Raw genomic sequence first — 25,220 nt, 5'->3', positions numbered from 1 at the left:
ACTATCTGAGCGTTGCCTTTGCTTTGCCCTCACTTGCTACAGCGCACAGCGTTCTGCTAAACGTTAATTTGGAAATGTGCAGAGCTCTCTTTTAGTTCTTTTTATTACAACTACAGTAATTGCTAATCAGTGCAATTAGCAATTATTTATCATTTCTCATCAGTAGATCCCAAAGGGCTTTCCTGAAGGAGGTTACTGTTACTACCTCCATTCTGCAGTGGGAAGTAACTCTCCTGAGGCACCTCAGGCCAGCTCTCCATCCAAGAGGGCACTGCTGTTAGTCTGCACCAACTTATCACTTACTGTTACTAAATGTACAACACACACACAGGCATGAATAGATATTCATAAACATACGAAGAGAAATGAAGACTGTTACATAGACAAGATAACAAGAAAGAGAAAAAAAAAGTGACTCCAAACATGTAACAGATGGAGAGACGAGAAGTGACATGCACTCTACGCAGCAGAGGTAAAGAGAAGATGAAGATGACAAAGATGGGCAGACTGACAGATGGCAAGACAGGCAATTTATAACCAGTGATATATTACCTTGTCAACATGAATGTAATAAAAATGGTCTTTATGGTAAATAGCCTTAAACATGCGTTGGAGCTGCCGAGAAGCTCTGCCATGAACAACCAAGACAAATGCGATCCTGACTGGGTTGGCTGGCATGTACTCTACGGAGTCCTCATCCCATTGCACATTGTTGTTGGCTTTTCCTGTTCAAAAACAAAACACAGGACATCTCTGAGCGTATCTGCAGGGCAGGGGAGCAGAGAGCAGTACACGTTTCACCTCGGCTCTTTTTTTAGAAGCGGTTTCTGACGGGAAGTCACCTCAACGTATTTGAAAAATGCCAAAGCCAACTCCTCCAGCAAGAAACCCCTCACATCACCAAACAATCCTCAGTCCTCTGATCAGCACAGCTCCACTGAAAAGCTCGTGAAACTGCTACTTAACAGCAGATGAGGATTATCTCAACTGATAGCATCTATTTGGAACAGCAGATGTAGCCTGGACCATTTAAATAGCAACCTACACATTTTTACTTCTTCGTGTGTGAGAGCAGGCCAAACAATCCTATTTCAAATTTATTTTCATTTTTATATTAACACAGGAATTTATAGTCTTGGTTTTCTAAAGAAAACACCGCACTGTAAGGTTATGACAGGATGTACTGATGAGCTGAAGGGACATTTTTAGTCAAGAATTTAGAGTACTTTGTCTTTTGTAACATCTCTTCAACTCACAAACCTGAACATGATGAAAAAAAAAAAAAAGACAATTTTATACAAAACCTCACATTTTTTTTTCAGTTAAACAACTCCTTCAGTCCTCTGACCTTGTAGGAGTCTTTCTCAACAGAAGTTATTTAAGAGAAACCTGGAATTTTGAACATCAGCACAAGGAAAGAAAACACCCTGAAGATTAAAAAAAAATCACAAATCACCCCTGCCTCATTTTCCCCGTTGCATATGTAAAGATTTTTTTTAGGCAATATCACTGTCTCAAACATAACAAAGCCCCTCAAAAACAAAGGGGAGGGAGAGTCTCCAAGTCCCATGATCTTTGATTTTGGTTTATTTCCTCAGAAGGGTGAATTCATTTGACCATCCTGAAAAGCCCGAACTTCTTATTATGCTGCAAATACATATTTAATTATTAGAAATGCATGTACACAGGGGCAGGACTCAAACATTCATTTCACATTACAGGTGAAGGTTTAGAAATAGCCATGCCTGAGCTGAAGCAGCTAAAAGCAGCAGCTGAGATCACGTGCAAGGACACCAACACATCTCCCTTTATTCATCGACCATGTTTTGACCAAATAGGATATTTCAGACTCAATACACATCTATGTGCTCAGTAAACAACCAGCTCAACAAAACCACCCCCTGCCCACACTGACCTCCCCGAGCAGCAACCACGGGTGGGACAGGGCCTCAACCTGCTTTGCTTGAAAGTGGTTTCAAACCCTCCTGGAAACACAGCAGAATTAGGTTTTATGCTGCCTTATAGGCACTGTAGTAATCAAGTTTTTGTTTGCCTCTGACATAAGGAAGTTTTTTCCTCACCAAAGCTGTTTTTTCCTACCTTCCCAACAAGAGCCTAGTTGGGGCCTGGAGCAACTTCCCCATGAGGAAAGGCTGAGACACCTGGGTCTGCTCAGCCTTGAGAAAAGATGACTGAGAGGGGATCTTACGAAGCTCTATCATACTCTTTTCAACCTGATGTGCTTCCTCTGTTTCTTCCTAGAGGCAGGGAGGAGCGTATCTGGCTAAGTCGTGCCCAGCTTCTGCCTTTGGGGCTGCTCCTCTCTCCCCTCCCAGCTCCACGTCCCCTCGGTTTGCGCCAGGCCGCAGGCGGGCCTGAGGCGGCTGGGCCTGGCTATCAGCCAGAGCCAGCACAGACATGAAGCCCGCTGTGCCTCCCAAACCATCTCCTGAAGTAATTAAAAAAAACACGCTCAATGACACTTGAGTTAATACATAGAACGAAAAAACAGACATTTGCCAAGTGTGAAGAGAGAGTAAGTGTGAGGGAAAGCCTTCTTCTCACTTCTTTGAAACTGGAAACATGTCGATAAAAGTAAACCAAACAAGACCAAAAGCTCTTTTATATATGTATTAATTACAAAAGAAAAACTGGACACAGAAAAAATGACATTGCTTAATCCTTCTTGTTGCATCTCCTCCTTAGTAAAAAGAGAGGAGTAGGATGAGCTCAGAACAACAGAGCGGCTGAAGGCTTGCAGAACACTGGCTCTGGCTACCTGAACAATTTGATCCATTTGATTGCACTGAAATTTGTACTTCAGTAACTGAAAGACTCCTTGAGACAGGCACAAGTGAGAGGTCCTGCTGCAATAGCAGCAGCAGGTCATGGGGAGGGATGGCTTCAGTGCCTCCCGTGACCCTCCCTCCAGGTTCTCCTCCTCAGCAGTGCTTCTGTGTTCCACCTCCCTTAAGAAAGGACCCGTTCATCCTGGCCTGGAGCTCTAGGAAAGCTGCCCGTGTAAGAGGTGCACCCAGCCTCTGGAATAAGGCTCTTTGCTGGACTACCTACAGGGCTAGGAAGCAGCCATGTGCCTGTCTGCTCCAGGTAAAAGACCTGTACCTCCCGCAGCCCCTCAAGGAACGTCTATCTGCAGTAGCATTGCTCATAAATTAATTCAACTTCCATGCCCCAAAATGTATTCAGGCTACCTATCAGGAAAGTTCTAGCCCCATGAGTCACACTTAATTTTAAAAAGGACACTGACAACTTAAATGATATTTCTTTAAAAATCATCCACCACTAACTCAATAAGACTCGGCCTAAAAGATTAGAACAGGACTTAAATTTCATTTCTTCTATCATTTCCAGTTAGCCTACTATGGCATTTATGTATACTCACTTCTTCTGTTCCTCCCACATTGCTGCTGAGCTTCCCCATGGGTGCGCTTAGGGCTTTTGCACAGCAGCAGGGACAGAAAGTGATTGTGAAAGAAAGAAAACATGCTCGCAAGGAGAACCGGCAGGAGAATGAAGGGCAATTGCAGTAGCTAAACTAACCCATTTTTCATTTAAACTGCTCTGATTTCAGGCTGACAATGTCCCATCAACGGACGTAAAGATTTTTAGTGGTTTTCATTACATTTTTGGATACCTCTTTTCTGAAATTAGTGGCTTTCTGCAATGACAATGTAAAAGGTGATGGGAATTTAAAATAGCCATATTGTGGGTCTTTTATTTTAATCTCACTTGCTTTCAATACCCACACCATCATTTATCTAGCAATTACTGAAAACAAAATCCTACCAAATTTTCATCTGAAATGCCACCTCACTTCATCAGGTTTCTCTAATAAATTCTTGAAGCGACATACTTTCCTCCCTGCTATTTTCCTACTCTAACCTCTTTTTCCAAGTGTTCCTTCCTTCTTTTTGAGGTTCAGGTCTTTACAGTCCCATTTTCCACCTGCATGCTATTACGGCTTCTGTAATCTAATCCTTTCCCTGGCTGCCTGGAATTTCACAAAGGTAAGAATGTTGTATTTTTTCCATATGTCCGAGTATCCGTCACTTCTGCTTTATATTGGCATTTCCCTGGTTTTCGTCTGTGGCTGATTAGCACCCTCTATTTTGCAGACTGCTCCACTGATAGAGAACCAGTCTGGTTTGCAAATAAGAAGCAATTGGCAGGAAACATTGAGCATCTTTTTGCTAAATAAATACAGTAGGAGTTCAGAGCTGTAGAAACCATGTCAAGAATAGAAGGGCTCTAACCATGACACTGCTATAAGGCTTCTCATGTGTGTACACACCATAGCCTTTCACGTCATGGTAATGCCTCCTGATTAATGATCTGCCTCTCACTTAGGAGCATGTTCCTTTCTGGGTATTGGGACAGAAGACACAAAAGATGCCTCAGATACTTCTCACTTAGCATCCTAATGTGCCACAGTGACAACAATCTAGATGGATTTTAAGGCAGAACTTGCATTTGATCGCTACTTCAGTGCTATCACTGCACTGCCATTTGTCACGTGCCCTAAATCTCACACAGAGTGTGAGTGGCCTCCACTCTTGGTCACTCGAGTCCAACAAAAAGCAGTTTTGAAGGCCAGCTTTCTCTCCCTGGTTCCAGGAAACCCTTTACAGTATTTTCACTTCTTTGTTTACTTGTCTCCTTCTCAACCACCAGGTGCATGGGATTTGGGCACTCACTAACACTTCTCACCTCTGCTTGTGCCAGCATCTGTCTTTCTGAGAAAAATGCATCAAGATAGCAGAGGAGAATTCCCACCTTCTTTTCCTACTCCGGGATCATTTATGGCAGTCTCTGAGTGCATAATATTCCAGGTTTATCCTCCACTCCCATTGAGTGTGCAATGCCTGTTAGGTGGACTTTCCTACAGGCTCAGGGAATTACCCTTTTTCTAGGGTAACTTCTGCAGATTTGTGTTTTATAAAATCTAATGAAATGCTGACAATGTTAATACAAGGTAAAACAAACAACAACAACAAAAAAAGTGGAAGAATGTTTTGTTACAGTTATAATTTGGCTATGCCTTGGAAATCATTTTGCATGCATGAACGAGCAGGGACAGTGAAAGAAGTGTCCTCGCTGCCACCTGCCCCAGGCAGCACAGCAGCAGGGCTCATCTGAAACTTCCAAGCTTGCAGTTCCACTATGCAATGGAAACCGTGGGCAAGGAGAGATGTCTCATGCTGCCTGCTTCAGACAAACCACCAGCTCAGCAAAAGCAGTGCTGCTCACACAGGCTGTAACAAACATTTCTTAGCCCCTGTACGCAAGCATATTGATGCATTTTGCCATCACACACTGAAAACAAAAAGTGCCCTTCTGCTTCATGACCAAATGCCTTTTATAAACTTACTTGGAAAAATCAGTTGCCTTCCTGGCTTCCTGCTCAAAACACAACACAATTTCCAAGGTTTCCTAGCAGGAAAACACACACCTCTTTCTGCAGGTAACAGGAGAATCTCTGCTCCAGTGCAGTTCTGGTTTGCACTTCCTACATCCCAGAGAAATCAATACTCATAATTAAGAGTTTAATCTTCAGCTACTGCAGTATTACTAAATGCCAGAATAATAAACATTGTGTGCTTTCTTATTTGTTGTGGTGCCACATAATGCTCAATCATCCACCAACATAACTCCGAACCAACTTGCTAATCTTTTACTTCTAGTGCTAATTAATGAGATCATCAGACTTCTCTAGCAGCACGAAACAATCTTTTAATGAATTTTGTGAGCCATATTATTTTTTGCAAATTATTCCATCCATTTCTATTCCCAGCTTAGCATTGCCCTGTCTGTTCAGCGGAATGTCGCTGCACAGAGACAGGCACCTGGATGCTGCTGCCTTGACCCGAGCACAGCTCTGTGCGTGCACCGTGCCTTGATACCATGAATCAACTGACAGAGGACATCAGAAGAGGGATTGCTGTGTAGTTCAGCATAATATTAACTCTTATTGCATCCATAAACACAATCAGATGACTCCCTAGTGGGAGTCCCAGCTGTAAGTGCTCCACAGAGGCAGAGCTCTGCATCTCTCCCTGAACTCACAGGAAGAGCCCCGTTCCCTTCAGTGGGACCATTTCTGCAAGTGAGCAGTAGTTGCAGGTTTCCACTATAAACTCCTTTTTTGCAATTGTTCACAACTCATATCAAGCCAGGGGACTGAAAATTAGTAATTACTAGACATGGTTTCACCTGAAACTGTTTTCCATTTTGGTTAGTGTGGAGCAAGGACAGTTTTGCTGTGTTCAAATGGAGATAAGAATAATAAAAAAAAGCCTTCCTTTATTTAGAAGCCTGAATTTTTGTAACATAGCTAGTAACAGAAGTGGCTGGCAGTATATATTAACAAAAGAAACAGCTTTCTAGCAATTCACTGGTGTCATTAGGATCTGATGAAAATTCTTTGAGGGCCTGAAGATAGCAAAATTTATCTGGACTTATCAAAGAACATCCCCTCTTGCTTAACTCCACCAAGAGAGGGTGTTATTGTTGGAGTTAAGCAAGAGAGAATGCTCTGTAACTGTAATGACCTGTTTCAGTCAGTGCCTCATTTGCCATCAGGCTCCAGAGGGATGTTCTGTCTGTACCCTCCAGTGAAGACAAACCTTGCACAGACAAGGTAGCTTCAGAAGCACATTGTGTGTTCCTCACCTGTACTTACGTGAGAAAGCAAACTTTCCTGTCCCAGAACCTAGAAAACTAATTCAAACAACAAGAATCCCTGCCTTTGGATGCCAATTTTCACCTCTAATAGGGGAAATGATTCATTTATTCTGTGGCGACCCTTATGGACATCTTTTGTGAAAGAAAAGATTCTAGGTGAGCACAGATTTTTTAAAAATTATTATTATCTGTATGTAAGAAGTCTGTTCATATAGGATTGTGTCACACTGCAGATGGCTATCGCCCAAAAGCTGAGCTGGGCAGCAGGTATGATTGTGGTGGAATTCAATGCTAGCAGCTTTAACCACAGGCACGTCCTGCGCCCTGCGAGGTGACCACCAGCACTCCTCTGCCAGCACCTTCACCGGTCACCAATGCCCAGCTACAGGAGGGGCTGGGACTCACCTCCAGCAAAGCAAGCCAGGCTCCTGCTGAAGATAATTAACATGATTGCTCATATGTGCTGCTTCTTTTACTGGGTTTTAACTCACTCAGCAAAGGAGAAGAGGTGAAATCAGCTGAGATCTGTGCAACTCTCCTGAGGGCATATGGATTTGAGAGGAATGCTTATGATTTGCAAAATGAAATGCTCCTGGGTATGTTCTGAAGAATTCCTTAAGATTGGTGTTACCCATACTTACTATCTATAAGTTAACATTGAGCACTTTGGATAAAATTTCAGAAATTATGCTGCTAAAAGTGGATATTCATTTTTTTTGCACTAATGTTTTATCTCTACAATGCTGCCTAAGTATTTTTCCTTCTCAGACTCTACCATGAATTACAGAAGCAATTTACGATCCTCTCTAAGTTCATATGATCAAGTAACCCATAAGCAAAAATCAATGCCAGGTAGGTGGGAAGCAGCGAGACAGAATTTACAAGCACTCAATGACTTGTCCATTTAACATTAAAGAGACAGATTTCAGCAATGTTCTCCCATGCTGAGCAGAAGCCCTGGCTTGGAACAAAGGGGCTGCTGATGTGGGCACTTTGGGTCTGCTTTAATCATCTCAGAGGATGACAGCACAAACTGAGGGCAGTCAGAGGCAAGGAGTCCCTGCCTTACAGCTGGACAAGTCCTTTCAGGAGGTGACTGCAAGTTTCTATACAGTGAATTCATGACCTGTTAAGCAGTTCCATACCCCCGCTGTATTTCAATATGATAAAGGAAAATGCTTGTAGTTACAGAATTGGGTTGATTTCACCGTAACCCCCATGCTGGAGAGATTTCTACGTTTTCTATGAACAGAATAATAAAACGTGCATGAAAAAAGGAGGGTAGGAACATAGAGGACACATGTAGAACTGTTTCATGCTCACAGGTGGATCATAAGATAATGAATTGTTTCTATCTTTTCCCAAGGAAAAAAAAAAAAGAATATGATTTTCTATTTTGGAATTTGAAAGAAAACATTTCCATCCCTGCTCTGTCATCCTTCTGCTATAGCTCTTTAACATTTGTGTTGCACGCATCACTGCAAACACTGGTTCAAGAACTCCTGTCCCACTGGGCAGGCATTGTCCATCAGACACTAACAGAAAGACACCCCGCCCCATGAAACTTAGTGGACCTTTTTCACATGATATGAAGGATTCACTGTAAAAGAGGAAATACAAGAACCCTGCGAACAAATCCTTTCTTTTGTATCACAAAGCAATCACAGTAACACAGGACTGTGCAAAATCTACCTCAGTGCAGACCATCAGCTATGTGTACGTGCTGTACCAACACATTCGTATCAGCAAGGTTTCAAACAAACCCAGGCAGCACTCAGTCCAGAAGCAGCCTGCCATATTTCAAATTAAGATTCCATCTTGTCTTGCAGTCAGTCTCAAGTAGTTATTGAAACCATTTTTATGTTTTGCAAATGACAGTCTAATTAACAGCTACTGCTACACTGCACTTGCAACGCACACTGAACAATTTCCTACAATAACTATCTAGCTCGCTTTTTTGACTATTCTAATTATGGAAATGGTGGCATTCCTGGGAGACAAATCACGATTATTTGTAGTTTTGCTGGAGTGCATTAGCCAAGCATTTTCTCCCTTTTCTCACTGACTCTCATGAAGAAATAAATAACACAGGAATGCAACATTAAATTAATTAATGTTGAATTGGAATGCATTTCAATATTTATCAATTTTGAGCCAATTAGTTCATGACCAACATTATTAGGGTGAATACCAAATGCCTTTTAAATGATAATTAGTTTGGCTATATCCAGTGACACCACTGGACTTTAGAGATAAACTAAGAAGCAGATCCAACAACAGACACAACTGTTCCTTGCAGAAAGACTAAAGCACCTTGCACCTCAGTTTGCCTTAACATTTGGGAGGCAACTCTTTCTTTTCAAAGCTGTGCTGCCTCGCCAAAGACAGCACTCTCTATGATGCTGAATTGAAACCTGAGCTTTTAAAATTTGCTCTTAGAAACTGCCAAACAAGAGAAAGTTACCTGTATGTTATGATCCTTAGAAAATGCTCCAATAAAGATTTTTCCAGCCTGGCTCTCTGGCCCAACCAGAGACAGACTGGCTTCTCTGTCGAGCCCCTGCAGAGAGGGACCCTCAGCTGAGGCGTTTAAATCATATCTGAGAAGAACTCTTCTCCTTTTCCACCAGTAATGGTCAAAACTTGTGGAGACCAACCAGCTAAATCACCAAAATCAAGCATAATTCCCAAATAATTCTGGGGAAACGTTACTGCGGCCTTCTAGTGCCTCAAGGGGGCTACAGGAAAGCTGGGGAGTGACTCTTTGTCCTGGAGTGCAGTGACAGGACAAGGCTTTAACCTAAAAAAATGGTAGCTTTAGATTAGGTATAAGGAAGAAATTCCTCATTTAGAGGGTGGTGAGGCCCTGGCACAGGCTGCCCAGTAAGTTGTGGTGCCCCATCCCTGGAGGTGCTCGAGGCCAGGCCAGACGGGGCCCTGGGCATTCTGGCCCCGTGAAAGGCTGCCTCTGATCTGTCACAGCAGCCAGACTCAGGCTGCCCACGTGCAGCAATATAGTTCAGGTGTCTCCCTTACGACATCGGCCTCTATGAACTGTTGGTGGAGACAGAACGATCCTCTAAGGGCTGCTCAAGCTATGGCAGCAGAGGCAGGCCTGGACAGAGCGCAGCAGTGCTCCTTTCTGCTGAGGGACCTGGGTTTCTCCGGCAGAGTGGGCAATAGCAGGGGATCACACATACGTCAGGCTCATCCCAGTCAAGTTGAGATGTTGTCTGGGGACGGGTGATGGCAGCCCTGATGTGATTCCAGGTCCTGCAGTTTGCCCTAGGGGCACCTGAATCAGACACGAGTCAGCGACTGACTGAGGAGGTCTGAACCGTGCACCAGAGGGGGCCTGCCTGGTGCCTGCCCTCTGTCTGCAGACAGACCGACCTCGCTCGGACACACTGACAGCCCAACAGCTGCTTGGGCCGTGGGTTTTGGAGTCAGCTCTTCTCTGAAATGAAGCACCTCACTCCCTTCCCTGCTGGACAAGCCTTTAGGCTTCTTGTACAGGATGAGAAGGAAACACTGAAAGTGTCCTTATTTCAGTTGAGACTTTCTCTTCTTTTCTGCCTCATATCATCCACAAGTTTAAAAGAAACCTGAAAGCTAACCAGTTACTGCAGAGCAACCAAGGCAACAAGACAGCAACAATATCAACATAACACACCCCAAGCACAACAGAAATAGAGCCTTATCAAGGCTCACATTAGCATTGGAAAGTTTTTCTTCATTCCAGCACCCGTTCTCTGTTTTGCAGGGTATTTGGAGACTGACACATCCATAGGCTTTACTTCTTCTTTTCCTGTCATGCTCGCAGCACGAGTAACCAGTAAACCACAGGCACTCAGACAGTTAAAACAGTCTCTACTTCACATTAGCTCCCAGGAGGTATCTGTGTACTGCTATGACTACTGAGGAACAAATAGACAGATAAAAGGGTGTTTGTTACCTGGCTGATCAATGTCTTCCTGCTCTGTTTTACCGTGCTGTCATCTTTCACGTCCTACGTCAATGATCTTTTCCCCAGATAGTCTTAAGAAATGTACAGCTAAACACTGTAACTACCCAGCGTACAGCCAGAGTAACTTCACTGCAACAGCAGGACTGAGCTCGTTTATATCATATGGGACCTGGGCTGCTAACTTCAAATTTATCCTTTGAGACTCCCATTATACGACTCCTATTTTTTTTTTTTTGATTCAGAATTTGAAGGACACAGTCTGCCTTTATTCTGTGCCCAACGTAACCATAAACACGATGTTGGTAAGAGATGAAAAAAGTGAAGGCTTTTACAGGTATTTTGCATAGCTAGTCTGAACAGGTCTGTTAGGTACTGAGAAGAAAGACTGACACTAACAACAAAGCAAAAACAAATCTGCAAACCTGTGCTGTGTGTCCACGTCCTAAAATGTTGTAAAAACTCAGACTTACATTTTAGCTGACACTAGTTGCACTGCAAGTGAAACTAATAGGACTCTCTTCACAGAGACAAAAGATAAATAGCACGTGTGCAAGCAGCTCCACTCCAGAGCTGCCAGACTTGCTTCCTCTGCACCAGGCTGAGTTCAGCTTCACGGGTTTCCGAAACTTGCAGGGCTAGGATGCATCTGACTGCCTGAAAGAATGTCACATCACGGCGATAAAAGATGTATGACATCAGAATCACATATGCACATGTACCATGGATACATGCATGCTTTGTGTGTGTATGAGCACACTGTACACGCTGGTGCACTAGCTAACAAATAATCATAACTGAAATATTTCAACTCAAACACCACATCTTCAAAACTTGCTTCGCAACGAAATGCAGTTTCTGCATTCAGACCATACTTTTTTCAGCACGTGCTGACACCTAACTCTATAGAAGTAGAATATGGCAAAAGACACTGGTTAGCAATGGTTTTCCCAAACCTGCTCACAAGCAAGAAGGCTGCACAAACACGGCCATTCCCTTCCTGCAGACTTCGCCCTGTGGCACTGGGGATTTCTTGCTAACTCTGCTCAGCAGTATCAGCTGGATTGGGTGACTTTACCCCAGTGCTGGCAGCTTCACATCCAGCCCTGTGAACACTGAGCCCAGCCGACTCTCCCTGCAGGAGCCTTCAGCCTCCCTCCTACAGTCCCCAGCTCCTCACTCAGCAACGAAGTCCTTCTGGTGAGCAGAAATAGGAACTGTGACACAAGAATCACCAGTCTTTTCAAAGCTCTGGGCCTTCCCTTAAAATTGACACCCATCTATAATCTCGTTTTACTTCTCTCTGCTTTATGTGCATTAAATCAACAAATTCAGTATAATTTTAATTTTCATAATCTTACCCTGTGCACTTCACAGTCCCTACATGATGTATTTTTTATTTCTCTGTCTGAATAATGACACATTCATTATTTTATCATTGATTAGCTCTTGTGCTTCAAGAAAGTTTGCTACCATGTATACTACTTAAAGGGTGAGCATGAATAATTTTACCCAACACAGAAGAAAAAGAGGACCAATTTTCTTCCAGTATATTACTTGTCAGCCAGAGAAATGGAACATAATTATGTTGTGACATTTTCAACAGCAAATATATTCTATTGTAAGCAATTAACACTGGTTCCTTTGGCAGACTTCAGAAGATTACTCATATGGTATGCTAAGTTACAATAACATTTGAATAATAAATAGCACCTCACTCCTTTAGTTGGATTTTATCATATATGCACAGGTCAAAACAGAGGAGAAATTGATGGATGGTAATTCTTGCACAAGCCACCCTGATATTGCAAAATCATGCACTCATGTGGAAAACGCTCAGGAGGGGAATGTATGCATTTAGGGGAAAAAAAAACAATACCCTAGGACCTACTTAAACAAAAATGCTGAGGATGTACTATGGAGGACTGAGAATTTCGGTCTGCCCACCACATTACTACAAACTATGGTACTTCTCGGATGGGAGAGGTGGGGTTGGGCTCCCCTTCCTGGCTGCAATGCCTTCAAGATGCTGCTGCTGATCAAGAGGGATTAGAACAGATGGTTTAAGAAAATCATGGAGCACTAATCCTCTAAACATTTCATAGTCAACATATCTTTAATACAATCCCTCTAATCCAATTAGGGTGCCTTGAAAATCGTATCTGCAATTCCATGCTTCGTTGTGATCGGTTCTGCGAGAGACACATCCGTTTACAAGACGGCTGCTGAACACCTCTGCAGCTTCCCCATCCTCTCCAGCCTCACCAGAGCCCAAATCCTGCCCTGAGCTGAGCTGAGCCCAGCACCAAGTGCTCCGTGACACATTGCTTATGGTGAGCATCCCCAGGAATGGCAAAAGCTCGCCATACAGAAGACAGATTTTAGATACCAAAAAAAGGACAGATTTTAGATGTCAAAATCTCTTTCACTCATAAAGACATGTAATTAAATATGTGTGAGAACGACAGAATTCCAAATTCTTTTTCACAGCTGAACAGCAGTTACTTAGACACATCACTAACAAGAGTAAGTGGACCGCGGTCTCAGCAGGTGGATGGGGATGCTGTCCTTTTACCATCCATGCCTTTGAGCCAATGAGGAAAACAACCCCTACTACACTACTTTCACAAGCAAGCAACAAATTCCTACCCGTTCCATCCCAGCTGAGCTTGATTTTTAAAAAGTTGTCATGAAAATTTTTTGGGTTGTTTTTCACAAGGATGTATATTTGCACTTGTGTTTACGGGTGAAGAACAAAGACAAAAAGCACAATCTTGTTGCTAAAATAAAGGACTTCCATTCTATTACTCCATCATAGTATAAAAAGATCCCATTAGCATACCACCAGAGGAAAACAAAGGAAAATCAAATTGCTGGCAAAGGAATCATTCGACAACAGCAAACTAAACTGTTTTTTCTGTATTTCACTAGACATTTCAGTTTTGCTGAAAAAAAAAAAAAAAAAAAAGAAGAAGGGGGTAGAAAAATGTCATTGTATTGACTAAATAAGTTACTGGCTGCTGTTAAAAGCATCTGGGGAGAATTCGTACGTGAAATACATTCCTGCAATAATACCATAATTTATAAACCGGAGCTACACATTTCCCACAGACTTTAACAAGGCTGTGATGTCTTTGGACATCAAGGAGCTGCTTAAACAACAATTTGTAGGAGTCTGTCCTCTACCACCAAAAAAGAAATTCCTGCCCAACACTTAAAAATAAAAATTTTAATGCTGACCTTTTTTAAAGACAACAAATAGTAATGGATATAATTCCCAAGATTATTTTAGCTCTGTAGCAGAGGCTGCCCTCCCCACCTCCCATTAGCAGCCAGAGGCACGAACCAGCCACAGGCCGTGTACTGCAGGGGGGACTGATCCTGCCCTCCCAGCACCTCTGCCCATGCACTGGCACAGCTTTAGCCAGAGCTGGCTGCAGGGAGGCTCTGCTCGTGCACCACTTGCTCACAGCGCTGAACGTGGGGAGTCTGGCAGGAGCGGACGCGATGTATTAGTGTTGATCTCTAGGAATGACTTAGTGGTGCAGCATACTAGGAAGCAAGGCACAAGTCCAAGCAGTTATGCATTTTAATTAGTAAAGCGAGTGCTAAAAAATGCTTTGAAGCTCTAGATGTATTTCAGTAGCATTGGCTTGCAATGTAATTTTTCTTTTTCCTGCCACATACACACTTACACACAACCTATCTGACTGTCCCTTTCACAAGGGGTGGCTTAAAAAAAAAGCACTTACGTTCCAATGTAACGCCATTCCTCCTCTGCTAAAAGGTTGGAGCTCCAAACTAAACAATTCGCTCACAACTTGGCTTTCATGGCAAAGCAGGACAGAAAAACCATCAACTGGCAGCAAAACTGCTACGCAAAACTAATTTGGGAGACGAGAAAGTGCGAAACACATGAAACATCTCACAGACTGTAAAATAACATATTTTAAGAAAAAGAGACGGGGGAAAATATGAAATACTGGTAGAGCCCAGCTACATAGAAAGACTCCCTGGCTGTCAGCTGGCTGCAGCCCTCAGACACCGAGCAACAGGAGGCACGGAGGGTGAGCAGAGCTGGTCCTGCCTGCAGGCCTTCAGCATCCTCAGGATGAGGAGGAGGCGGGGGGAACAGAGACAGAGGAAGGCCTCCAATAGGTTTGTTGTAAGAACGGTTATACATCTTACTATCTGCCAGGGTGGGACTGGTAAGAATTCTAATGCTGGCACCTCTGACGTACAGAAAGTTAAAAAAAAACACCACCAGAGGATGAGGAATCAGCTAGGTCTCCAGTTAGAGCGAGGTCTCCCGCTCCTACTGCAGCTGCGGACACTTCTGAGCGGCTGTGGAATTTATCCTTCCATAGCTCAAAGGCTGAAGAAAAACACCAAAGAAGTTCATCTGCTGAATTCATGAATGAATGAAGCAGGAGTCACCCATCTGAAATCAGTGGCAACTTGGCAGTGTAAAATTAGTATTAAAAGAGAATTAGCATGTCTGAGCCAAATTCTGCTTGGTTTGTTCCTGTTTCAGCTCTGAACAACCCCTGATCCATATGAATGCAGATCAACTCTTAGCTTCCTTAGCTATCCCCCATTTTAGCTAAAAGAACCAAATGCAACTGAGATGCAGTTTCCTTCAAATACCACTTCTTGCCTAGTATCTTTACTTTGACACTAAAAGAATGATGAAAAACTTCTTCAAATTAGCTCCCAAGATGGCATTGCTTAAAGGCACACTGTTGATGCATGTACAGCCCTCTGCCTTTCTTCGGATGGAGCAAAAAGCCACCACGGAGTCCCTATCAAAACAGTCATTCCTCAGGCCCCTTCTCCTTGTGCCTCAGTGACACCTCCCTCCTTGTTCCCTACCAACCTTGGTCCTGCCACATGCAACTGAAGTGCTCGAGGATGGCAGATCTAATTAATGCTGTTAAAATTAACACCAAAGTGGCCTAAAGGTAATCCTTCAGAATATTTTAAAATAGGAAAAAAAAAAGGCATTTTGCTTACCACCCTGACTTCACTTTCACACTAAGTATCATCTTCTCCTTAATGCAAAACCACTTTCAATTTCTGAAATTTCTGTAAATTAATTCAATGTACTTTGACACCAAATGCTTGATGTTCAATGGAACAACTTTCACAGCACTAAAGACATCTGAAATAGGATGTCCGTTTGCTGGCAACCCTTTTATTAGAAAGAAAAAAAAAAAACACACAAAAAAACCACTTCAAATCCAAAGGTCAATTGGTGTGGAAAGGGTTAATAGGCTAAATTAAAAAATATTTAAAAATAACAATTACACCTGACACTATAATTACATTGCCCAAGAGTATAATCCCAAAGGAGCATATAGACCTTTTGCCAAAGGTGATTTGAGTGTTAATATGAAACCCAACGTGTATTCACTTTAATTACATATGTGCCTGCTGAGAACATATGATAGAGTCCAAAATGCTAATTCATTGTCAGCAGGACAGCAGAAACTAATATTAAATCTTGCACACCAAGTAAATTTTCCAGGTTACCAATTACCACACGAAAACGGGATGCATTGCAAATGTGGTAATCAGCGTGAAAGTCAAATTGAAGAAAATATTACTAAATAGAGTTCAAGTCGGAGCCAGCAGTAGGTGTAGGAAACCTCCCGACAGCTCATCCCTTCTCTTCAAGCCAAGCAGTGCTCAACTGGTCCAAGCGTCATCCCACTTCCATTAGGTCTGGATTGGCCTTAATCCTCACCAGCACCGAGATAAGGTGGTGAAACTGATGTCCATGAACCTCATCAGTTAAAGTATACACTTCAATTATTAATTCTCTTTAGCAATATGTAACAGCAGTTCAAAGGGGATTTTTGGTTGGTTGGTTTTGGCCTTTTTATACTTCTTAGCTTTAAATTTCCTGCATCTCAAAGACATTGTGGAGTGTTTCTGTGTTCTCCTCTCTTGAGGTTTCTGGCAGTTGTACCTCTTAATCCACACTGGCATGCCAGCAACGCTTTATGTATTAAACACATTTAGATCTACTTTTAATTAATAGATATATTCATGCATCATTCAGTATTTTATAAGGGAAGTGCCTGGAGTATGAACAGAAGAGCCCCAGTGCTCACCAATGAGCTAACCCTTGGGAAATGAGATGTAAATCCAATTCTGAAGACAGTAGAGATCCAGCCAGTACTTCTAACTACATCTTTACCTGCCTTTTTGTTGCTTTCCTGATGCATTATTAATTAATAACTACTGAGCCTTCCCAACAGAGCATTTTAAATAACAGTTAAATTTCTTTATGGATGATTATGAGTCATAAAAGTATGTCTGGATGTTCAAAGCAATAAACAAGCCCAGGTAGGGAGCCTGAACTGCTGAGGTAACTGTTCTTTGAAGCCTGAAGTTTTAGGGATGCTAAATGCCTACTGTGCAGCATTATGAAAATCCCTGTCTAGCTTAATCCAATTAATCTGGAGAAATGTAAGGTTTTCGGAACAGCAAATGCCATCTCAAAGGAACAAAACAGCATTTCAGAAAAGCTGCCACCTTGGTGAGGTTCACTGGTCTACCCAAACGAAGCCACAGAGATTGAGGCCAGCTATCAGTCACATTTTCAGTTCTCAACTAAGATAACAAACAGAAAATTGTCAAATCAACATTATTTCCACCCAAGATTTATACAAGTGATGAAATATGTTTCCTCAGCTTTGAAATGTACTCAGGGATGATGGATGGTTTTCCTGTTTTGTTTGAGTTCTGGACAAACTCAGACAGTTTTAAAGGTATTTTTAGGGAACCTTTGCGCTTGTGGAGCTGGTTAGTTTTAGGTGTAAGTCGAAATAGATCCATAATGCTTGTAGATGAAAACTCACTTGGACATCCCACTTCTCCATATGATAAATTTTTCCGCCTCCATGTCCAAGACCAAAAAGTTTTCTATTATTCAAAGAAAATCCCAGCATTAGCATTCAGCAAGATCTCCTTAGTTAAGAAAGGTAAGGAACTTGCACTTCCCATTCACTCTTCACGAGGTTCAGTTACCATCTGAAGGAGGATTTCAATTTTTTCCCTACTGACTGTGCTTACTTTTTCTTTCTGGTATTTAAACTGGAGTACAGAGAGCAAGGGTCAGCTTCAGCTGTGCTTGCGTTTGACATAAATAACCCAGTCCCTCGCCATACAGCACTTGATAGGTGAGGAAAACAAACAGGCACATGATCTATACTGTTTTCTGGACAATGCAATACAAAACTACTATCTGTATGTGGGCAAACTCTGGGTAAGACCAAGTACGTGAGAGGCCACACAGAGCCAAGCACAAGTGCCGGGGCTTCAGGGCCGTTTTGTTGGCCATTGCATTGGAGCAGGCTGGTCCATGCAAGGGACAGATCCCAATGCCATCCCGTGGTTTTGCTTCCAGCACTTCCAAAGCCCACATTTCCACTCCACTGCCCCACCATGTGCTTTTATATGAAGTTTTATAGGAATCAGCCAAAAGCAGGCTTTGTTATCCAGAGACTGTGCTCCATCCACGTGCCTTAGCAGCCAAAAAAACCAAGTTCCTTCTCTTCCCCTCCAGGATCCAGCAGCCCTGCGGACCTGGGGAGGGATTGGCGGGTCCCCCGGGGGCAGCCAGCATGGCGAGGTGAGCCGACCTGATGCCGCTCGCTCCTGAAAAGAATTTGTACCCATCTTTCAAAGCAAGCAGCATTTGCCCTCAATTCCCCAGACAAACTACTACTCCACTTTTTCGTTCTAATATTTCTCTCTGTCTCCTAATCTTAATTCTTCTGGTTTATGGCTCAATCCTTCTACAGGGATTCATAGCAAATACAGAGAATAATATCTTTCCTACTTTCAGATATTAAGATGGATCATTATTCCTCCTGACAAGTTAGAAGATATTTATCAGTCTGAGTTATGAGGCCTTTCTGACTGTGAAGATTTAAACATCGATTTAATGCCAACTTAAAAGACTCCTAAAAGTGTCGGAGATTGCATTAGATAAATAATTTAACAATAAAAGGTATATCAAGGCAGACATTATTGCAACCTTCCACCAATCAATCACCATTTTCCATGTTTATCCAATTTTCATCTCAAGGCTCTGTACATCAAATTGCCTAGACATATATGACACAACTGAAATAACTTCATCATTGAATAAAATTGCATAGCCATTAAAATTCTCTAGTATCAAGATAGCTGACATTATGTTAAATATTGGCTTGAGTTCCGCAGGGTAATAAATTCTGACCTAAATCCAATCTTTCATGGATAGCTGATTCAAAATGAAAAATTACTGTTTTGTCATTTTACCTCAGGAAAATTTCTATGGAAACCAAATACAGCCCGGGGCAATCTTTGAAATTTATGGTAATTAAAAGCACAGCTCCCATTCTGGGCATCCTGAAACAAAGAGAATGGGTTTGTTTTGGTGCCCAAGTATCAGACATGTTAATAGCTACCAAACTGAGGGAGAACACCACTCTTGTGCTTTCCCCCATGTCTCTAACACAGCAGTAGCCAACTGACACGCCACACAACGTGCACCTCTTGCAGCCAGCAGCCTCACTTGCTGCAAAAGGATGAAGGTGCCGGGGTAGGAAAATTAAAGCAGAGGGGAAATAGTGCAGAAAACTTCTGCTCCCATTTCACTGTTGTGCACTGCTGTAGTGCAAAGTTGCAGAACTGCTGCCAGCGCTCTTAATAAATCCTTGGAAGGTACAGAAAGCCAGGCCAGACAAACATCTAGACTGCTCTCCTGCTGCTGTCGTTCCCCAGCAGAATACCTGGGCTTCTCGGGGACACAACAGTAGATTTCAGAGCTTACAGAGGTGACTTCAGAGAACTTCTGTTACCGTTCTCTTCTTAAAGATACTTTGTGCAGCTTAATATTGCAAACTCTTTTAGAGGGCTCGGAAAAACTAATTATTTTGTAAAAAATAAAAATAAAAAAATCCAAGTCTTCTGATAAACATATTTTAAAATCCTCTTAAATACGAAGCTAGCACCACTGCCACTGAACACCATTTTTCATCTATATTACTTTGCAATGGAGTTAAGTAACTTTTATCCCTGGTCTGGACATGGAATAACTTGCCTGAAGTGTCCCAATAACCCTGGGATGTATCAACAAGCAAAACCCACATCTCTAAAGTGCTAGCCTACTGCTATATGACTGGGTTATAACATGGCATAACGGAGCATGCTCTGCTGTCACTCTTCGCATGGGAGCTCCTTAATGACTTCTGTGAATAACCACATCCTCAGGTGATAATCTCATAAACAGACTTTGAAAAATAGGTTCTTTCATCATAGGGACAAGAAGAGAATCTTTCTTTCCCCTTAAATGAGATTTCTGCTTGGCTGGACTCCAATATAACTCTCTGAGGCTTTTCAAGTTTACAGTGGGGCGCTCTAATTCCTCCTATTTTTTCTCTAATTTTTGTAGTCTGCAGCAACTGAAAGCAAACATCAAGAGAAATACAAGATGATTCTGTCTTGAGTTTGGCAAATTGTGCCTACAATGGCTATAAATGATTGAGAAAAATGAAAATGTGTCAACTTCTGTGTGAACATCAGCCTGGTCACAGTAAAGGGCAGAGCCAAATCTAACGGGATTTCACATGAGGGGGTTCCAGAGGTGGATCAGGTCAAACACATTTCCTTTTTGTCAGCAAGGTGAAGAATGCCAGAGGTGTTTGAAGCCTCCTTGAAGTATTCCTCTGGAGCCTGACAAAAATAATTTTCCCACTTCCTGAAAGCGATCTGCTTCCTGAATGGGATCTGCTGTTAGGACGTCTGCAGAATCAGCCCTGCCATAAAACTGTTGTTATGCCCACAGTACCAGCTGGGCATGCTTTGCTTTGGACCATGCACTTCTGAGGACTGGAAAGGGAGGAATCTCCAGCCCTGAATACTTCTTTTCTTCCTGATCCTTCCTTGCTCCTGTAGGACCAAAACTGTCTTTTTTTCCCTTGTTGACATTAAAAATGACCAAGATAAAGGTACACAGAGACGCTTTAAGGTGCACTGCAAAAGATTACCAAGATTAATTCCTGCGGTGCTTGATCCAGTACCTTCTGAAATCACCAACGGTTGTCTCATCAGCTTTGATTTGAGCAGATACCTAAAGACAGCAGCTGGGAATTTTCCCAGAAATGCAAAAGATTGGGTAACTACTCATTTAGACACTTGAAGCAGAGAATAAAATAGCTTAAAAAGTAAAAATAGCCTATGATGGAGTAACTTGTGGAACTGTGACTTGTAGCCAAGACTGGTTGCTCAACATGTAATAGGGGGTGTGTGTGCATGGGGAACTTTGACACTGAGTAGTGAGGTACTGCCCTTCGTTAGATACAGCACCCTTTGTTCTGGCATTAGCTAATGAACAACGAACCAGCCAAAACAGACAGCTCCTGAAGAGAAGTCTCTTCTGTTCTGTGTCATTTTACTGCCACCTGAAACACAGGTACATAAAGCTATCAGCAATCAGAAGAGCAGTAGTCAGTCCATATGTTCCAGACTGCTGTGTAAGGAGTGCAGACTGAACAAGGAGACTTTGGAAAACCCTCCCGCAATTCACGAAACAAAGTTCAAAAATGTCTTTTTTTTTTTTTTTTAATGTTACAGGGGAAAACAAATACTGGAGCAAGCTTTAGTTATTCAAGAAAGACCTTGTTTAAATGAGGTCATCAAAGCTAGTGCAATATACATCAGCTAAACCTCCAGCCCACTTTGCTTTTAATATTTCACAGGAATCTTGGGTTTGTCTTCACCTCCTGGCAGGAAACGATAGAATTATGCAAAAACATACATCAGCACCGTGAAGCCTGCCTCTGCAGTGGCCTGGCAAAGCCAGTGCGTGTAACACAGAAGTCTTGTTCCCAGTTAATCTCAGCAGATGCCTTAGCTCTCATTAGCCATTTGCTTACGCTGGCAAGGTAGGAAACTTAGCTGGGGGGCAACTTAGCCGGGCTTGGTTCCCCTGACGAGCTCTCCCGTTTGTAAAGAACCATTACTTACCATGCTCTTGAACAAGAGCAAAGAACATGACCCCTTCTCAGATACAGAGAATACCTTTGGGGTAGATCCTCAAAGATGTTCAACGACTTACAGAAACATAACGACTGAAATTCCTTCAGAGCTGCTACACCTAGATCCCATGCAAAAGAGAAAGTACAAATGGGTAAAACACATATTGCAGTAAATTCCTCTTTTAAAATTCCCTTTTCATGCTTGCTATTCAGTGAATTACCCAGAGTGAATCACAGCCCACAAAGAGGTGGAGAACATGGTTCTGTTTAGTCATGCTACCGTCAAGCTGAACAATATTATGCAGCACAGCAATACACAACATACACAGAAGCAGTCTAAAAGTGGCTGAAAATACTCCACTGCATGGTAATATCCACTGGCTGGCTGGCAACCTCAATTTCCAATTAAAAGCACAAATGAGTAAGCAGCAAGTGCTTCCACTGTGATTTACAGCTAGTCTCAAAGCAAGGTGCTTTCTCACTGGCAAAGTGTTTCTCTAACAAGTCCTAATGACTTTTACAAATGAATCAAGACTTCAACAAAACAATTCATCCCTAGTTTGGGCAAGAAGGTCACCACGAAACAGAAGCAATCACTTTGCAACAAAGACAATGATACAAGCAATTATACCCTCGTTAGATTGAGAGCTGCCTTGTAGTGAGGTTTCTGATGAGATTTGTAGAAAAAGAGCGTTTTAACAGCTTTGTTTTGTGGTGTTCTCTGACAAGACCTACGAGTGTTGCAGACTACCATGCCTGAAGGACAACTGGCCATCAAAGTAAGTAAATGCCTGGAGAGACTAGCAAGAAAGTGGAAGATGAGCTCTACAGATGAGCTTCTTAGAGCTTATGCCCATAAAGATGATCTGGTATCTTTTAATCCTAAAAATGTCCTGTTCAAGCTTAAAAAGATGGCCTCCAAAACCACCAGCATCAGAGAGGTCAGAGGGAGTCTTGCAAGAATCTTCATTTGCCATCGGAATGATTCCTTTGGGAACAAAGTGAGATCGAGATACTGGTGTCTAAATAAAAGCTTTTGATTCATGAGGACACGGGCTTTTTTCCCTGAACTCCTGACCTAACTCAAATGCAGGATCCATAATGCCTTTAATAAAAATGTGCAAGCTGAACTTTTTGCTGAATTCCACTGGCTGTGAAGAACAAGACATCCCCTCCAGAACACAGCCTGAAAGAGACCCAACACACAGGCATTAGTGATGGACAGGAAAGCCGAGCCCAAACCTGAACCCAATTTCATGTGCTGACCGGCCAGCGTAATACGCAGCATCCACTGAGAACCTACACGTGCCCACTTCTCCTCAGTCTAGACAAAAGACGTGGTTAGGAGGCAACAGGCCCTTTCTTTAAGCCTCTTAACTCCCAGACAGGTTGCAGCAGCAGAGGGGAAGGCGGTGTAGGTGTGACTGGCCAGCGTGGCCCTGGAGGATGGCCAGCCCCCCCCAGCAGCGCTGCCTGCAGCAGGCTTTGTGTTATCATCCAAGCAGCACCGTGGAGAAGGGTCTGCTTCAAAGTGAACAAGCTACTCAGTCCTGCAGAACAAATTCTCTGAATTTCCCGATCTTAAAGCACATGCAATCTCTATTCCAGAGCCTGAGTTAATAAATACTCATTTTCCTGGAATATAATTCTGCTTAAAGCTCCCACCACTCTCACGGTGCCACCCGCGGGGAGAAGGCTGCCAGGTAAGCATCGACCCCAAAATCTGGCTGTTGTGGTCCAGCTTCAGTGAGCTCAAGGAGAAGGGACCGAAAAATTCCTCGGCCTCCCTGGAGGTTGTTGAGAAAACTGGAGAAGAGAAATGATGGCATTTTGCCATTTTCTGAGTAGGGCCAGGACTTCAGAACCAAGATCTTGCCAGGAACAATTTATTAGTAAAACTGTAAATAGAACACTTCAGAGTTTTGTGTGCATTAAAGAAGATACTAGGAGGCAGGAGGACTCTGTTCTTGCTTACAAAGGTGCCAATCAGGAATGACTTCTTCGACACAACTGCATGTTAAATCAGTGACATAGCATGGATATAGAAAAAGATAGAGTGGGGGAATCAGGGCTATTCACTTCTAACAAGCTCTCAAACTACCAAAGACAAGCATTTATTTGGGAGACTAAATATACATCGAGCAATTTCAAAATCTTATCTGAGGTTGCTCCGCTACAAATCCTTGTCATTCATTTTTCTATACAAGTCATGATTACCCAGGGAGAAAAAAGACTGATGTTTTAAAACTACCTTCTGTGTAAGAAATACTTGCAACAGAAACAACTAAATTATGGTTTTGAGTCTTAAAATGGCATTAACATCCTGTAAGATTGGCTTCATGCCTAGACTGCAGGCATTTTAATTCAGAGTAGATCCCTTCCACAACTCTTCCTCATTTCCAAGGAAAGACATTGCAAAACAGCCACTAGTCTCATAAGGCCCAGCAACTCCCCAAATACATCAAATACATGTACCCTTTAGAAAGTGTGCCTAAAACAGGGTAGATTCTCTTTAACTACGTACCTAATCCTGCAACAAACTCCATAAATAGTTAAGGCATCTATTTCAAGAAGCCACAAAGCAGCAAAATTCTTTGCCCCAGCTCAGAAGGAGAAGATTAAATGTCAAGGTTCCTCCCTCACAATTATTTTAGAAGTAGTGCAGTTAATGCCACTGACTTCAAACCAAGCTGTGGCTTCCTCGAGCCACAGCTAGCGTGGGATTTCTGGGACACAGCACTTCCCTCCCCTCAAAATAATAGCTAATCAGCTGCGGATTCCTGTGAAAACCCAGCGTTGCTTTCCCATGCTTAGAGATGTGTGATGGTTAGAAAGGCAGAGCTGAATTTGTAGTGATCTCCTTCTGTCTGTGGTGACACTTTAGGCCTAACACGAGAAGCAAATCTGAAAGTCACTGTTGCCTCTTCACATTTAGCGCAGAGCAGTGATACTCCAGCACAGTTTTGTTATGGTTGTAAAGTCAGATTAGGGATTGCTCATACAACCTTAATTCAAGCTTGATTCAGTACTGCCGTGCTTCACACTGCACGCAGCTCCCTGCTTAGCTCTGAATAAAAACAAGGGAATTTAGGTGCAACCTAAATGCTCTTAAGCATCTGTCCACTAAGAACACCACAATGAGCCCACTTCAGAGGCCCAACACTTACTTCACACTAAAACAAACACGACTGCTGCTATTGCTGAAGTTTTCTTACACAAACAGTATTTTTATATTATTTCTTTTTTTTTTTTCTTCTTCTTTTAAACCCTGCTGCTCACACCCTCATACCAACAACTTCATCCGGCTGCAGTTGTACTTGACTCTCCCCCCCAACTCCATCCCCACGTGCTGCAGGATCACAGGGGAGCATTAGCCATCACTCAACCACTTTCTTTTCATCCCTGTACACACACAGTAATCTTTATCAAAATACTCTCTAAGCTCCTGCTGCCCTCGTGCTCATTTCCCAGGAGGCACGGAGCTGGGACACACTTAGTCAGTATCCGCTCCCACACTTGCC

At 42.7% G+C, this 25,220-nt stretch overlaps 1 protein-coding gene across 2 annotated transcripts in view; it reads right to left on the bottom strand.

Moving 5' to 3' along the window:
* XYLT1 (xylosyltransferase 1) overlaps positions 1-25,220 on the bottom strand; it is a 188,912-nt gene that overhangs the window by 68,287 nt on the left and 95,405 nt on the right. For both annotated transcript variants that reach the window (XM_027469334.3, XM_027469332.3), the window contains exon 3: positions 553-725. In XM_027469334.3, coding sequence (XP_027325135.2) covers positions 553-725 — 173 coding nt within the window. The remainder of the gene's footprint in view (positions 1-552; positions 726-25,220) is intronic.

Source organism: Anas platyrhynchos, chromosome 15 (assembly GCF_047663525.1).
Source record: "Anas platyrhynchos isolate ZD024472 breed Pekin duck chromosome 15, IASCAAS_PekinDuck_T2T, whole genome shotgun sequence".
Classification (NCBI taxonomy): domain Eukaryota; kingdom Metazoa; phylum Chordata; class Aves; order Anseriformes; family Anatidae; genus Anas; species Anas platyrhynchos.
This window is presented reverse-complemented; position numbering and strand designations above follow the sequence as displayed.